Source organism: Dacryopinax primogenitus (assembly GCF_000292625.1).
Source record: "Dacryopinax primogenitus strain DJM-731 SS1 chromosome Unknown DACRYscaffold_4, whole genome shotgun sequence".
Lineage (NCBI taxonomy): Eukaryota > Fungi > Basidiomycota > Dacrymycetes > Dacrymycetales > Dacrymycetaceae > Dacryopinax > Dacryopinax primogenitus.
The window spans coordinates 826,064-842,049 of NW_024467201.1; the positions used below are offsets into that span (position 1 = coordinate 826,064).

Here is a 15,986-nt window from a genome sequence, read left to right on the forward strand (position 1 = left end):
GCTCTTTCATTCAACAATACGCCGCTCTACATGTATGAAAATTCGCAGTGATAACCGAGTAATAATCCCAATGTCCCAATCAACCTCTATACCTGTTACTACTCTCGTTCCAGACAAAGTTTCTAGAAATGTGTGACACGAATAACCCTCAGAGCAGACTTAAGCATATGCGCGATATGTGACAGATGCAGGAGATGCCCGCGTTCCTTACGCGCATATGCGAAGGACCAGACAAGGCAGCCCGCGAGTACACAAGCGACAGAGACGATTGCCGTCCAGCGAAATTCTGTCGGAGAGGAGAGGACCATGACGAGCACATACTGTCGTTCCCAATTGGTCATGATCCTCGCCAATGCGAACCTGACGACGCACCTTGGCCAAATCACCCACGCTCTGCATCGAGAACTGTAGCGCGGTGAGGGCGTTCCTCCTTGGATGATCCCTAAGCTTATCCTGCAATATCTGCAGCTGAGACAGATCGAACGCCCAGAGCCCCGGGCGGCTTAGGGCCATCCCTCCGAAAAGCAGGGCGCTGTTCCATACATTGCCTGCACTGCTGGAGCTGGATGGGGAGGTGGAGAGGGAAGGAGGGAGGAAAAAGCTCAGGAGAACGGGGATGAGGGTGAGGAATTCGGACCAGATTGACCAGCTGCCGGCGCGGACGGGGCCGATCCATCGCGTAAGGAGTGGTTGGATGACGGTGCCTAGCAGTCTGGGTCAGGGTTAGTTGTGGCCTGGAGATGGATCGGAGGCGGGAGAGGACGTACCCCATTACAACGCATAGACCTCGCATGCCGGCGATTAGAGGGTTGGAGTACCCGCGCCAAACGACGTACGAGAGGAAAGTCGAGTCGAACGCCAGCGTCGTCATGTAGAGCAAGGAGATAGACACAGCGGCTGCAGCGTATAAGCATGAGCAGGTTCATGAACACTGGACATACTCGGAAACACCGGTGTACGTTGGAAGTCTTTCCAGTCAATGAGCAGCTGCTTGAGGGCTCTGCGCAGCGCGCTGATGCTCCAGCGGGTGCTAGGTGGAGTTGCTTGAGCCTGAATGGCCAACCGCTTCGCTTGCTCTGACACCAACGCGGGGAACTCGTTGTGCACAGTTTGGATCCATACGAACTCGAAGAACATCGTTACGAAGCTAGCTGCGCTTTAGCCTCTTTCGAGGTATGTTGATTGGTTAGAGGCGCTTACCTGATACCCATAAGTACCATTATGCTGACAGAGTTACTCTGGAGAGTGAGGAAGGAGACGAACAGCGGAGCAAGAAGCTTGCATAGCAGGTCGATCCGGCGTAGGAAGGCATTCAGCCGTGTCAGGCTGGCGGGAGAGCCGGAGGAGATGGTGGTCACCCTGCTTTGGGCTCAGGTAGGCAGTTCCGAGGTCACTGTGTACGCACCAGTCTCGCTCGATGGCAACGTTTATCCCGACTGTAGCAAGGCGAAGAACACATCCCAACAGACACACGAACACGAACAGCGCTCTCACTCCTGCGTCGCCACCCGCTCCGAGGCCCCGACTAGCCTGGCTCTGCAACTTCTCAAACAAGACCAGCAGCAATGCATAAGCCACCAAGTTGCTCAGTTTCTGTGCGAGGATGAAGGTGCGCACAGCGCGGAGGCGAGGAGTACGGTCGACCCAGCTTCCGATGGCGTTGGAGAGGAGGATGGCGGAGCCTGTGGTGAGAAAACCGAAGAAGGATGAGGGGAAGAGTGTCGAGGGGAAAAGGGATATGAGGTATAAGGGGACAGCGAATTCGAGTGTTCGATCTGACCACGAGCTGGAGTAAATGACGTCAGAACTAATATTAATGACTCTGATAATATGATCTATTACACACCTGGATAGATGAGACGCACTCAATAGCAAGATTGAACTGAAGGAGACCGTTGGCGCTGCGCTCTCAAGCTCTTCCACCTGCACAGGCGGGACATCGTCATCCTTTCCAGTAGGCAGCTCGTGAAGAGCATACGATTGCCCGGGCTCGCCCTGCTGCTGCGCCGCCGTCAATTCGACATTGATCATCTCCGTGGTTGACATGACAATCACTATCTTGACGTTGCCATGCTGGCCATGATAATGGATGTTATTGTCAGACCCTGGCATACCTATATGTACCCTCCCGGTACCGTCCTAGTCATCCGTCGTTATATCATGACCGCTAGGTCAACCTTATCTGTTATCCTCCTAACCACGGAATTTACCTGTCATTTTCAGTCTTCTAGGATGTCCTACAAAGCTACCTGGACGCGTGTCCCAACGCCCGAAGGAGCGCTTCCCGAACTCACACGTTCCTCCCACTGCATCCACGCGCAGGACGATACCGTCTCCATCTTCGCCGGCGAACTCAAGCCGCGCGAGCCCGTCCCTTCCCCCATTCAGTACGTCTCCCTCTCCAGCGGCTCGCTCTCCGCCATCCCCTCAGGCACGGAAGGTGTCGAACCGTCCCCGCGTGTAGGAGCCACCTGGACTCAGCTGGGCGATGCGCTCTACCTCTTCGGGGGGAGAGGCGGGGTGGACATGAACCCCCTCGAGCCAGAGCTGTGGAAATTCGACTTGAGCAAGCAGGTGTGGGAACAGGTGAAAGATGTGCAAGGTTAGGTGCCAGACGGGAGGAGCTATCATGCTGCTGCTTCCACCGGCGTAGGCTCGTCTTCTTCATGTTATATCACAGCTGATGCATGACACGCAGGGGGACTTGTACATCCACGCTGGCTGTCCAGCCTCAGGCCGCCTCTCCTCCCTCGATATATTCAATCCCTGCAGTGGTGCCTGGAGCTCCCTAGGCCCAGCCCCGGGTCCCCCACGGGGTGGGACAGTTCTCGCCCCCAGCGTACTGGACAATAAGCCCGTGCTACTCCGATTCGGTGGATTCGGCGGACCAGAGTTTGGAGAACTCGCCGATCTCGCGGTATATGATGTCGCCTCCAACAGCTGGAGCAACATACCCCAAGTAGTGGGAAAACATTGGCCTCAAGCTCGGAGTGTGCATGGGTTTCTCGCACTCTCCGGTGAGAGGGAGAAAGCGATCTTATTCATGGGTGAGGGTAAGCCCGCGCCTGCGCATCTTGGACATGCGGGCGCGGGCAACTTCCTCAGTGATGTGTGGGTGTTGACTTACACTGCTGAGGGGTGGGGATGGGAAGAGGCGATCGCGCATGAGAAGCCACAGGGAAGGGGTTGGCTCGCTTTTGACTTGCTTGCGGAGGATCCTGGGAAGTGGAAGGCCGTGATCAGTGGCGGCTTGAATGAGAAAAACGAGAGGATGGGAGATTTATGGGTACTTGAAGTCGTTCGCGAACCGGGCATTTGAAGGAGAGTGTATTTTGGGCTCATTGAGATACGCGGCAGGCGTAGTAGTCATGGACTGTGTCCATTCAGTCAATGCGGAAAGAAAGAAAACTCCATCACTTGGACTCGTCTGCGGTTATCGTTTCCTTCGATGGCGGAAAGAAGTACAAGGCGAGGTCGTCGTCGCTAGTCTGCTTAATACAGCATTTGCCGAGTCGCTCAGCAAGTCTGACTGCGAGTATATGCTTGCACTATTCATCCGATTAGCGCATATAAACGTATTCTAAGAGAACAGATCACCATAAGCTGAGTATCGGAAAGCAGAACGGAATATACGAAGGCAGGACACGTGCACGAGGCAGAGAAGGCAGACATCAGGTGCGGGTGCACAGTATATGTGTCTTCTTGGCCTTTCTTTCCACCCAGCACACGGTAGAATGTTCGTCCATACGGCATCACTAATTTAATCACTGGAAATCCTGTTCAGAAATATATTCAGACGCATATAATAGTACCCGACCTCGCCATTTGTCGATGATATCAAGCGCAGCGACGCATGTGTTCTGGAATACAAGGTGAAGGGACTTGATCTGTTTATCCGACACTGTGTCTTGCGTCAGCTATGAAAATTTGCTGCTGGAAACCTCACATTGTCCAGGCTGGATAGAATCAAACAAAGACTCAGCGATCTTGACGAGCTCTACGTGAGGCATGGTCGACGCGATCAAGACAACGCATGACGGAACGTTTTATGGAAACGCGGAGCGGACAGCTATATTTCCCCTGCTGCTGACACCTTAAGGAAGCTGAACAACGTGCCTCAGCATATTTTTATCAGGGGTGGAGACTATAAACATCAATGTGTAGTTTTCCCAAAAATGACTTCCAAGTGAGTGCATGGCAAGAACCCCTTCATTGATGCCACGTGGGCATCCATTTTGGCTCTTTTGCCTCCGTCAACTTGAAGGACTGTATCCGAGTCAGGAGCGCTCACTCCATCCCCATATAATTGCAAGACTATCTTCCCACCCATGTTCGTCTATTGTAGCCTCTCCGCTCTTTTTGCCTAGCTCTTAAGCTTACGATGCCCCCACTTGCTTGTGACATGGATGAAGCTGTAGCTTTGCACCGTTCGGGGCCCAGCGACAGTGGGGACCGAAACCCATCCAGCCCGAAGACGGGGAAGGCTGATCCGGTGAAAGGGGGAGAGGCGGACAGCTCCCATTCAGGATCTCCTCCCAGCTCCTCGACCTATGCCACGATAAATTCTTCTAAGGTGCACCTCTCAGATACCACAGCTGGTGCTGGGACCCCTACCAAGGTCGATAAACTACGGGGCAGTCTCGACGATAGCAAATTGGAAGAACCGTCCAAGTCCGTCGCTTTGCCCGCCTTGCCCGTGCCTGTTGAATGGCTTCATTCCCTGGCAAACACCGATGTTCCGATCGCCTCAATGTGGTTTTATTCACCGGTTGATCTCTTGGTTTTTACTGCTGACAACCACACGGTTGCCTGGGCATATGACCCTGCTTCCGCCGAGTACTGAAAAGCAAATGGAAGACTCACCCTTGCCTAATGGCCCAATCTGGATGTTCTCCACTGGGCGCAATGGGCTTCTACGACCAGACAGGTCTTCGCGAGATCCAGATCTCTGAAAATCGGGCCCCCCCCCTCGCTTCCGTTCCCTTGGGCATCTCGCAATGTGGCGTTTCCATCAGCACGGGATCTGTTCAGAAAAATGGTTCCACAGAAATGCTGGCAGGAAATCACCTATGGGGCATATTCCGGTATTTGGATGGATTGCCTTCCCTGCATGCTCGCCGACTCTCGGACCAGAAGGTCTTCACCTTGGGTGGGATAGGTTCCGTATGTATAGCCAGCCAGTATTCGGGTAAAGCTAACGGTCCATTCATCTAGTTGGAGTACAGGAAAGTCGACGCGTGGTTGCTTGGCGACACGCTTGTGGTCGTCAACTAAGATTATGCTGCATTTTGATTTCTACACAGAGCTAGATGAACTAGCAAGCTTGGATGAAGAACGTCCTATCTCCCCAACATCTCATACCGAAATAGATGTTCCCTTCTATGAAGCCACGTTAACGTTTGCGGTCGGCCATCCTATCATTTCCATCAGGATGGACGGATACTTTGCAATTTATGGCCTTCAGTGGGAACGTTCAGAAGTTGAAGGGGCGTCTAGACCGACTGTAATCCTATGTCGGCGGTGGACAATACAGACCTGCTCCGAAACAGACGGGCGCCAGGAAGCCGATGAACATTATGTCACCGCCTTTTGTATGGGTGATGAAGGTACGTCCTTCTACCTCGAGCATCAGAACACGACGCCAAAATCGTCCGCTGTGCGGATGGCTCGGTGCGAATCGGGGTTGCATGAGCTGGAAGGCCCCATTTTCACTCCGCGAGGAGACTCGGTCATCGTGCTTGAATCGTCTGGCGGCGATCTGTTACGGCATATAGATTATCTCTCCTACTGGCGCGGCAGCCTCGTCTTGGGCCGCAAGCTCTCCTACCTGTGGTTCCGGATTCCAATCTCCGATCCGAAGAGAGGATGTGGTCACCCTTCTAAGGTACTCGATCCGCCAGACACCCAACATCCACAACCTGAAGAACTTGCCAGTAATGCTCACTTTGTGAGCATATGCCACCTTATTCTGCTCCTAACTCATTCTTACCTGTCCAGCTCGCGGAATGGCGTTCCAGACATGAACCTGCCTTTCTCTCCGAAAGCGCCCGCATCATGTTGCCAGTCAACCCAGATGACGTCCCCGAAGGATATATATGGGGAACCGCACTGGAGGAATATACGAACGAGAGGATAGCAGTGCCCATGGGAGACAATTGGTATATGAAGTTTGGAGCAGGAATAACCGCACCGGCTCAGCGCATCCTCGTTTGTAAGACAGTCGATCGGTTTTCCACCATATTCCGCATCGAGTTTCACAAAAAAGCATCATTCTTCCGGCTGGATAGGTATTACGATGACCCGGGGTTGCACGGCAACGTCGACCTGCGGTACTGGAACCAGGAAAAATGGCAAGATTGTATCCGTGACACCGGCGCCGGCTCATCCGATCGCTCAATTGTGGGCTTTGGATTTTGACCGCATGTACGCCGAACGTGCTGCAGAAGAAGATCGACGTACACTTTTGTCGCTACTCCGGCAGAAAGACATGGGGAAGGTGTCTTTAGATGTCCGCCATGCGTGGAACAGGTTGTGTTACGCACCTCCAACTGGGGTAACCAGCCATTCTTATGCCTGAAGCACTGCGGCACCAATGACACTATTCGATGTATCACACATACGCTAGTACCACAGGAATGCTGTACTATGTATCTATAGCCGGAATATGCAGCATACGAGTTGTCCAGCTCTAGCCCCTTTCTTAAGCCATTTCGGTGAATATCTGATAATCCGGCCCCCATAGCCTGCGTGGGTGTAGCTTTCTGCACAGACGGTGGGACACGGCGGTACGCGTCCTGTCCTTTGGGTGCTCAGAGATTGGTCGCCGCCAGGGGGCCACTGCTGTGAATGGGTTGGGTTTCCACATTGCTTGGCAATGGTTACGTAGCCAAGTTGTTGCTCAGGGTCAAGCGCGCACTGCTCGCGCGACAACTTTCGAAGCACCCATAACGGTTTAGCAAGTCAAGCGCTTTCCGAACGCACGCTGTGAATCTGCTTTCCTTCGCCATGGCTCCTTATCTGCTCCAGTTTGCCCAGGTGCACTTCGAGTTCCGAATACCGGAACTAGAATCAGTTGCGATACTGTACGGTTTCCGTCTGGGACTGCCAGAGGCGCCGGAAGAACGGGATCCTCTACGACCGTTTATGATCGTCGACCTTGATTCGGAAGAGCACGCGCGCTTATTGGCCAAACGATGTATTCTTATCAAGTTAGGCTGGGAAATCTGCATGGCTACTGTGTCTGATACGAGGATATGATACAGGACTGTCGTGGAGCTCTGGGTGTCTGCGAAGTCTTATGCACAGCTGCATACGGAGATGAAAGCAGATCCTTCCCGATGGGCGAAGTTTACTTGGACGAAACACAAATATCTTGTTAGCTCCACAGATCACACCATCCCAGCTGCTCGAATATTCGACGTCATGGAATCATTTGACTATATGGACTTGAAAGGAGAGATCAATCTCAAGCATCCCGACGAGACTTTCGTCGTGATGGAAGAATGTTAGAATCGACCATCCTGGGTTACAAGTGTATCAGCTAATACAAACATTCAGATCCTCAAAAGCCATCAGGAGGAGCGTTTAGGTACTACGACGATGAGAACTTTATGCAAGTGTACTTCGGTCGGCTGGTATGAACCCACGTGCACTAGCCGTTGCCAACATTGATTCCTCCTACCAAGGTCATGAATGGTACGGCACGCAATCTTGTTGTAGAATTCGACATCAAAAAGAGGAAGTACTTCGGAAACACTAGTATGGATGCTGAAGTTTCACTTTTGATGGCAAACCAAGCACTGGTGACAGATGATCTCATATCTCGAGGATATATTCTCAGCTCTTGCAGGCCGCTCCGGGAACTTTTATATATGATCCGTTTGCCGGCACGGGCAGTATGCTCTATGTGAGGGATTGTTCTAGTCATCTGCTTCTACATATCTGACAACTACTAGACCTCAGCCTATTTTGGCGCGTATGTCTTCGGTTCTGATATAGATGGTCGACAATTGCGTGGCAAGGGTATGTCTCTTATGTTTATGTCGAGGGTTGAGTGACTTTAGTGTGTAGAGAAGGTACCCGGCATCCTGAGAAGTGCTACACAATATGGAATCGCAAACAGGCTAACAGACTGCATCGTATTCGATATTACCTGCAATCCTTGGAGATGCGGCGAAGTATTTGACGCGATAATCACGGACCCACCTTGTCAGTGCAAGCCCGCGTTATGGGAGGACGCGACTGATCAGACCCAGATGGCGTACGCGCAGGAGCGAAGCGTCTCGGGCGGAAAGAAGGACATGCCCTAAGAGAGGAAGCGAAGATACTCGAGAGTGGCGTCCCTTCACACGAGTATGTTGTTCCCTTCCACAATAATGCAATTAAGAGCCAGATTATTAGATCGCCTGACTATCGACCGCCCAGGCGACCGTACGAACTGGCAGAACTAGTTGTCGACCTTGTCACCCTTTCTCGCTATATGCTGAGACCAGGTGGTCGATTGGTGTTCTTCTTACCAACCATAACGGATGACTACCAGGAGGTTGACGTTCCTCAGGCGGAGGGCATGGAACTGGTAGCCAACTCGCTTCAGCTTTTTGGCGGTGGCGTGTGGGGACGCAGAGTAAGTTGCTGATATATCAGGCGATGTGACTGCTGAATCGAATTCTTATTAATGTTGCTCAGCTCATTACCATGGAGAAGACAACATCGGCCAAATTCCCGATGCCGACCTTTGGCCGACACGCAGCCGACGAAGAACAATCCGATGGTCAACATACTCCAGGTCACAGAGGTTTCCGCGAGAAGTATTTCGCTGGATTTCGTAGGCCAGATCATGACGGTAATGGTATATGAACGGTGTCGTGAAGATTGCTTTTGCATTCGAACTCGTGCCTTCACGGCGGGGTATCGAGACACCGTACATCCTTTGCCGACCTCAGCGCTCTGGCCCAGCCTAGCACCCAAAGCGAGCTCTGTCTATTCCCCCTCAATGCTCAACCTCTTTCTTTGAGCTGTTCGACATCATGCGTAGGTTGTCGTATGCAACATATGCGGTGAACGCAACGATAGCAGTGCCGAGACCGGGGAACAAGTTGCGGAGGTAGTAAGCGCGGGTGAAGATGTATGATTTGCGCCATGCTTCCCTCTTCGCCCATGGATCTCTGTATGAGGGATATCCTGCCATGACTGCACTGTAGATAGTTGATCAGATCGGTACACTAGAGATATTAGAATGTACAATGAACATACACAATGGTGGGCAGGGTGACGACCGCAGAGTGGCGAAATGCGGAGTGGAACCGTTTTGCGGGATGGGTCTGGGACTTTTGTTCAGGGCCGGGTTTAGTCCCGTCAAATCGAACTTTGCCGTATCGCGCGTGTCAGCACTCTGGTATAAAAGACCCAACACCAGCACAAGGGCAGTCTAAGCCCCGCATACGCCCCTGTTCTCTCTTCCCATCCGCACCTTCTTCATCCACTCCACCTTCCACCCTCTTACCTCCACCCCATCTTTACCTTCGTTCATAACTGTCGTTACTTCCTGCTGCCCATGGCTCGTCTTCCAGACTCCTCGGACTCAGAAGACGACAGACCTCTGGCGACAACAGCAAATGGTCACGCCAAGAGCAATGGTAGCAACGTTAACGGAAAGCGCCCCTTGCCTAGCTCTAGTAGCGAGCTCACCGACGATGACAAGCCTCTGGTGTGTCCTGCTATTCCTCGTCTGTAATAGCATGTAGCTCAGACGCGTCCGCATATAGGCCAAACGCGCGAAAGGGTCATTGAATGGTACCTCCGCACATGCTACAAATGGCAAGGCCTCTAAGCGAAAGGCTGCAGACTCTTCAGACGAAGATGACGACAAACCGATTGCCCAAATGACGAAGTCTATTGCTGTTCCCATGCCTGGTGCTGTTGAGAAGTCCGGTGTTGAGGATGATGTCCCCCTTGCAAAGGCCAATGGACGCGCATCCAGAGGTGGTCGAAGGCAAAGCTATAAAGAAGAGGACTATGGAGATGAGGACGAAGACGACAGCGACGAGCCTATTGCCAAACGAGCGGCGAAGAAACGGACGTCTACTGGGAAGGGGAAGCAGCCACCGAAGAAGAGGGTGAAAAAAGGTCCGGATGCGGACGCTTCCTCCGATGAGGATATTCCGCTAGCCAAACATAAGGCCGCCAAATCCAAGGCTGCACCGAAGCCCACAGAGAAGAAACGCAAGTCTGAACCCGCAACGCCCTCTGCTCAGAACGGAAGAGCACAGGTCAAGAAGGAAGAGAGTGTTTCTCCTGTTAAGCCGAGAGGAAAGACGGCGAAGAGCGAGGAGGCAGATGCCGAGGCTCAGGCCAAAGCGGAAGAGGAAGCAGAGGAGGAGGAATCCTATAAGTATTGGGAGAAATTGAATGCCGAAGGAGACGGCTCCCAGAAGTGGTCAACCCTCGAGCATAATGGCGTTCTTTTTCCGCCACCGTATCAGCCCTTGCCGTCCCACGTGAAGATGCTATATGACGGTACGCGAGTTGTCTAGTTGTCTGGTTGGGTATTTCTGACGCCTTTCTTAGGCAAAGTAGTTGAGTTGCCTCATGAGTCCGAAGAAGTCGCTGGGTTCTTTGGTGCAATGTTGGAAACACCCCACGCTCAGGATAATCAATTCCGTAACAACTTTTTCGAGGACTTTCAGGCAGTCCTGTCCAAATACCCTCCAAGGAACGGCATAAAGATCAAGAGCCTCGATGCCTGTGACTTTCGACCTATGTACGAACACTTCGAAGCCGAGCGAGCTAAGAAGAAGGCCATGTCAACAGCTGAGAAGAAGGAGACCAAAAAGGTTAAGGATGCACTGGAAGAGCCATACCTCTACTGTATGCTCGACGGACGCAAGGAGAAAGTAGGCAATTTCAGAGTCGAACCACCTGGTCTTTTCCGTGGTCGTGGTGAACATCCGAGGAAGGGCAGGCTAAAAGTGTGTTGTGGGCCAGTTTGACTTCTACTGCGGTTGCTGACGTCAAACTAGTTGCGGCTCCATCCGGAAGACATGATAATTAATATTGGAGAAGGATCGAAGATTCCTGTTCCCAACATTCCCGGTAAATGGAAAGAAGTTATTCACGATAACACGGTCACGTGGCTTGCCAATTGGAAGGAAAACATTAACGGCAACTCTAAGTACGTCTTCCTGGCCGCCGGCAGTTCTTTGAAAGGGCAAAGCGATATCGCCAAATTTGAAAAGGCTCGTGAGCTAAAGAAGCATGTCGACCGCCTTCGGAAGGACTACACCGCCGATCTCGGTAGCAAAGTTATGGCCGAACGGCAGCGAGCCACTGCCATCTACTTCATCGACAGATATGCACTCCGCGCTGGTAATGAGAAAGGCGACGAGGAAGCTGACACTGTCGGATGCTGCTCCCTGCGCTATGAACACGTGACGATGGAGAAGCCCGACAAACTTATCTTGGACTTCTTAGGCAAAGATTCGATTCGGTACTATAATGAGCTCAAGGTGGAACCTCAGATTTTCAAGAACGTTCGCATCTTCAAAGAAGGCAAGTCCGAAGGCGATGATCTATTCGATCGTGTTACGGTGCGTGGATTCGGTTGCCCCTGAAGTATTTCTGACTTGAAACTGTGCAGACTGCAAGCTTGAACAAGTATTTGCAGTCGTACATGAAGGGTTTAACGGCCAAAGTCTTCCGTACATATAATGCGTCTATCACGTGTCAGCAACTGTTGGAGAAGTTGACCGACCCGAATGCTACGGTAGCGGAGAAGATACTCTCGTTCAATCGCGCAAACCGGGAAGTGGCTATCTTGTGCAACCATCAACGCACTGTCAGCAAGGGTCATGCAACATCCATGGAAAAGATGAACGATAAAGTAGGTTTCTCGTCAGGTATTGTGGATCCCATTGCCAACCTACTTTGTTCAGCTCCGAGCCCTGAAGTACCAGAGACGGAAGCTGCGCCTTGCGTTGCTCACCCAAGAGCCTCAGCTAAAGAAGAAGAAGAAAGAACTTTTGGAAGAGGAATCCGACTTGGATGACGAATGGATTGCCAATCATGAGGATGAGTTGCGCAAGAAGGATATCGAGAAAGCTGAAAAGAAGTTTGAGAAGGAAAAGGAAAAGGCTGCCGCAGACGGCGAAGACGAGCCGAAGGCGTCTGTTCTCGAAGGTCGTCTTGAGACCATCAACGAGGAGTACGATCGTCTCAAAAAGGAACGTGGTACAAAGACTGCTGAGCTCAAGACCGCGAAGTCGTCGGAGAAGATCGAGGAGGCCATTGAAAAGCTTGATGAGCGGATCAAAAACTTCCGGTATCAAATGACTGACAGGGAGGAAGGCAAGGAAGTATCCCTAACTACCTCCAAGACCAATTACATCGACCCCCGTATCATCGCTGCATGGGCGAAGAAGCATGAGGTGCCGATTGAGAAAGTGCTTCCCAAGTCTCTGATTACTAAATGTGAGTCGACTGCCATTCATCTCTCGGTAAACGCTGACAACATGGACAGTCCCATGGGCGGTTGAAGTGGACGCGGATTACATCTTCTAGCCTGTTCGACATTCCAATCCTCTCACTTCCAGCCATCGCAACATTATCATATTTCAAGGATTCGTATCCAACCAATCACCTGCATGGCACAGGTGTTGTCCTACATCCTGTTGTCCCTCTAGACATTCGAAGAGTGTATTGTGTAGACTCATAATGCATTATCGCGAGCCAATGCCTCGCTCTATATCAATTGGTATATTACCGCAAGAAACGTTTGTACACCTCATTGTCTGTCTCCTCGACATATTCGTATTTGAGATTGTCCAGATAGTCTTGGAACTGCTCATTTTCCTCAGGGGGCACTTGTATGGCTGCCAAGATCTTGCCGACATCAGCGCCGTGATTCCGATAATGGAAGAGAGATATGTTCCAATCCACACGCAATCCTCGAAGGAATCGTCGCAATGCGCCGGGCCGCTCGGGAAATACTGGATCTACTCGTGAGTTTTTGAAAACTACCCAGATGGGGACGTGCTCACTGAATCGGAATAACCTCTCATTAGGCACTTCGCTTCTCCCACCGACCATATACCTGGCATGGCTTTTCGCCATCTCGTTGTCGCTGATATCGTCCGCTTTCATACCGAGCTTTTCGACACCCGCCAAGATCTCGGCGATCTCCTGGGTGCGGTTGGCCGGCGATGCTAAGAGGAAAGAAACGAAGATGTGTGCGTCTGGCTGGGAGGCGTAGCGGTAGGCGAATTCAGTGACTGCACGAGGGTGGAGAACTTCAATCAACGATTTGAAGCTGAGCAGGAAGGTCAAAACCCAAATGCACTAGAAAGGAAAGATGACCGACCTCCCTGGTTTCTCTGCCATCTCAACGCCTAAGAGAGCCTCCCTGCCTTCACCGAGATCAGCACGCTCTGCTACGAAGCGCAACCTGCTGAAGTTCATATTCGCCCCGCTCACTACAGCGACGAACCGCTTCCCAGAACCAACCAAGTTGTTGTCCTGGATATATCGCTTGAGACCGGCGAGGGCGAGTGCTCCAGCCGGCTCGGTTACAGAGCGAGCCTCCTCGAATACATCTTTAATCGCAGCACAGATTTCGTCGTTGTCCACTTTGACGATGTCATCCAACAGGGCTTGGCATATACGGAAAGGCTCCTCTCCAACCAGGCGAACAGCCGTGCCGTCGCTGAAGGCGCCAACCTCATTCAGCGTAACACGTTCGCCTTTCTCCAGACTTCGTGCCATTGCGTCTGCATCAACAGTCTCCACGCCAATGATCTTGGTTTTTGGGCTTGCTATACGCTTCACATATTCTGCAATGCCGCTCACAAGCCCTCCTCCGCCGATAGATGCAAAAATGCCATCCAACGTATCGCTTCGTGGGCACTGCTTCATAATTTCCAAGCCGACTGTGCCTTGGCCCGCTATGACAAGTGGGTCGTCATAGGGGGGAACGAATATCAGCCCATGAGCTTCAGTGAGGCGCGCGCATTCAGATTTGGCCTCGTCGAAGTCGACACCGTGAAGAATGACTTTTGCGCCAAGGCGTTGAACAGCTTGGACTTTGATGGCGGGTGTTGCGAGCGGCATAACGATCGTACAGGGTATATTGAGAGTCGTCCCGGAGAGAGCAACGCCTTGGGCATGGTTACCTGATAATTGTTTAATGTTACTACATTGACGGCTCCATCGCTCATGTATGCTCACCAGCACTGCATGTAATCACACCCTTCCACCTCTCCTCCTCCGACAGGTGCGCCATGAAGTTGAACGCCCCCCTGATCTTGAAACTGAACACCTCCTTCTGCAAATCTTCTCTCTTCAACCATATTTCATTTCCCAGCTTTTTCGATAGCCCCTGGGCAAAGAGAAGGGGGGTCTCAGTGATAAGGTCGTACACCTTGGAGGTGAGGATGAGTCGCAGATAATCGGGCGCGCCGGAGGGGAGAAGAGCATGCGCCGGGAGCCTGCAATATTGTTCGTTCTTTATCGGTTCCGGCGCCTTCGACGCATATTCATTTGTTGTTGATCCTGTCATTCCCAGCAGTGTTTTTCAAGAGTTGCAGTTCGTGTTTGAAAGCAAGCGAGATCTTGTGCTAAAAGTCTGGGGTTAGGCGAGTCAGGATGTCAGGACCCTGAAATAGTTTAGAAGCAGAAGTTATAATTGTCGAGTTTGCGCCAAGAGTGGCAGTGCAGGACCCTTGCGCAGCCTTAAGGCACCGGAATTTGATTCCATTAGACTATCTATGTAGCCTATATGTATATAGGGACGGATTGGCCTGTGGCAGGCCAATCCATGCCACATTATCTATTCTCCCCTAATCAATGACTCAATGGTTGATAGCAGGAAACCACGATCTGACCTCAGTCCTTCTCTTAAAGAAACTTGGCAACAATGACCACACCCACTCAACCTGCATCAGCTCCTCCAGACTCACCTCAGAGCACCATTGTCCTGACACATATTGAAGATCATGCCACAGTTGGCCAATGTCCACCAACACCTCACCCGAATACATCCTCTGCTGCAGAGGCAGCGCACCAAGCTGCTGGTACAGCCATCTCCATGGCTGAAGACCAGGCAAGCTTGGTGCAGTTGATTTGGGATCTGGTACAGCAAATGGTTCTGCTCTCCCAGTCTCATGAAGGGCCACTGAGTACAGAAGTTGTTGGGCAAGAACAGCAATTTGACTTCAACCACCTTCTGGCTGGCTGGAAGGATGCCCCTCACTTTGAAGGCCTTACCTCTGAGAACATAGGAGTCTGGCTTCAGGCTATGGAAGATGGCATGGAACTCCATTGGGTTCCCTCAGAATGGAAGGTCAATATCACTTGGTCATTTTGCAGTGTGGGTGTCTGTTAGGGCAACACAGGCTGACTAAGTCTGCTCACCTAAGAGTGCCAAGAGTCTAAGCAGGCAACAAGGAAGTGGAGTAGACCTGATGACTAAGACCTATCTACAGTATAGGTATCTGTGGATGATCCTAAGAGACCAAGTCTGAAGAGACAGTCCCAGGCAGAGTAGGCCTTATATTTATACCTCTGTGGTGGAACCTGCTAGAACATCTTGCTTACTCAGCCTAGTCAGGTGATCAGGTCATATGACCAAGGATGAGGTCATATGAGGTCATGCACAGCCATGCACAGCAGGTCACCTGACCATCCAATCCTTCCAGCAGGTTCCAGCACATGCCAAGGTATACCAGCTACTTCCATGTCATAAAGGCTTAGTCATGTCTCTTGACCAACCAATGAGCTGGTGCCCTGACATCACCCCCCCTTCTAGACATGCTGTCCCAGCATGTTGATACTCCTTCTTCTGCTTTTCCCTTCTTCTTTCCAGATGTCCAATCAAAGAGAACCCTTTTAGGTGGTATAGTATAGTTGATGAGTGGTTGGAAGTGAAGCCTATCAAAGGTGATGGCTGAAATCCTTCTGGGAGCAGAGGGGTAAAGCCTATGGAAATCTGCAATAGC

The 15,986-nt window shown here is 51.6% G+C and overlaps 8 protein-coding genes across 8 annotated transcripts; 5 read left to right on the top strand and 3 right to left on the bottom strand.

Annotated features, from left to right (window-relative positions):
- Window positions 1–86: 86 nt before the first annotated feature.
- On the bottom strand, window positions 87–2,046 carry DACRYDRAFT_114607 (uncharacterized protein; the record flags this gene model as incomplete). Its single annotated transcript, XM_040769851.1, has 7 exons — window positions 87–320; window positions 373–712; window positions 768–897; window positions 942–1,147; window positions 1,201–1,359; window positions 1,406–1,786; window positions 1,847–2,046. 7 exons carry the CDS (start codon window positions 2,044–2,046, stop codon window positions 123–125), a joined length of 1,614 nt encoding a protein of 537 aa, XP_040631131.1. The 3' UTR covers window positions 87–122.
- A 186-nt stretch (window positions 2,047–2,232) lies between these two features.
- On the top strand, window positions 2,233–3,319 carry DACRYDRAFT_48765 (galactose oxidase; the record flags this gene model as incomplete). The annotated part of the gene is given in 3 exon segments (XM_040774865.1): window positions 2,233–2,595; window positions 2,608–2,649; window positions 2,699–3,319. The coding sequence occupies 3 exon segments, from the start codon at window positions 2,233–2,235 to the stop codon at window positions 3,317–3,319; spliced, it is 1,026 nt and encodes a 341-aa protein (XP_040631132.1).
- Window positions 3,320–4,381: 1,062 nt separating this feature from the next.
- On the top strand, window positions 4,382–4,843 carry DACRYDRAFT_105305 (uncharacterized protein; the record flags this gene model as incomplete). The annotated part of the gene is made up of 1 exon (XM_040768071.1): window positions 4,382–4,843. The coding sequence occupies one exon, from the start codon at window positions 4,382–4,384 to the stop codon at window positions 4,841–4,843; it is 462 nt and encodes a 153-aa protein (XP_040631133.1).
- Window positions 4,844–4,971: 128 nt separating this feature from the next.
- DACRYDRAFT_114608 (uncharacterized protein) lies at window positions 4,972–6,417 on the top strand (the record flags this gene model as incomplete). Its single annotated transcript, XM_040769852.1, has 3 exons — window positions 4,972–5,163; window positions 5,215–5,947; window positions 5,998–6,417. The coding sequence occupies exons 2-3, from the start codon at window positions 5,279–5,281 to the stop codon at window positions 6,415–6,417; spliced, it is 1,089 nt and encodes a 362-aa protein (XP_040631134.1). The 5' UTR covers window positions 4,972–5,163; window positions 5,215–5,278.
- A 588-nt stretch (window positions 6,418–7,005) lies between these two features.
- Window positions 7,006–8,856, top strand: DACRYDRAFT_48406 (tRNA guanosine-2'-O-methyltransferase; the record flags this gene model as incomplete). Its single annotated transcript, XM_040774830.1, has 10 exons — window positions 7,006–7,208; window positions 7,263–7,504; window positions 7,558–7,634; window positions 7,686–7,802; window positions 7,850–7,906; window positions 7,956–8,022; window positions 8,071–8,208; window positions 8,256–8,352; window positions 8,401–8,623; window positions 8,686–8,856. The coding sequence occupies 10 exons, from the start codon at window positions 7,006–7,008 to the stop codon at window positions 8,854–8,856; spliced, it is 1,392 nt and encodes a 463-aa protein (XP_040631135.1).
- A 133-nt stretch (window positions 8,857–8,989) lies between these two features.
- On the bottom strand, window positions 8,990–9,529 carry DACRYDRAFT_105308 (uncharacterized protein; the record flags this gene model as incomplete). The annotated part of the gene is made up of 3 exons (XM_040768072.1): window positions 8,990–9,194; window positions 9,253–9,320; window positions 9,470–9,529. The coding sequence occupies 3 exons, from the start codon at window positions 9,527–9,529 to the stop codon at window positions 8,990–8,992; spliced, it is 333 nt and encodes a 110-aa protein (XP_040631136.1).
- A 24-nt stretch (window positions 9,530–9,553) lies between these two features.
- DACRYDRAFT_48410 (topoisomerase I) lies at window positions 9,554–12,555 on the top strand (the record flags this gene model as incomplete). Its single annotated transcript, XM_040774832.1, has 7 exons — window positions 9,554–9,710; window positions 9,844–10,515; window positions 10,567–10,967; window positions 11,019–11,585; window positions 11,636–11,803; window positions 11,931–12,465; window positions 12,515–12,555. The coding sequence occupies 7 exons, from the start codon at window positions 9,554–9,556 to the stop codon at window positions 12,553–12,555; spliced, it is 2,541 nt and encodes an 846-aa protein (XP_040631137.1).
- Window positions 12,556–12,753: 198 nt separating this feature from the next.
- DACRYDRAFT_48881 (threonine dehydratase I) lies at window positions 12,754–14,548 on the bottom strand (the record flags this gene model as incomplete). The annotated part of the gene is made up of 4 exons (XM_040774872.1): window positions 12,754–12,983; window positions 13,035–13,303; window positions 13,355–14,162; window positions 14,218–14,548. 4 exons carry the CDS (start codon window positions 14,546–14,548, stop codon window positions 12,754–12,756), a joined length of 1,638 nt encoding a protein of 545 aa, XP_040631138.1.
- Window positions 14,549–15,986: the final 1,438 nt, after the last annotated feature.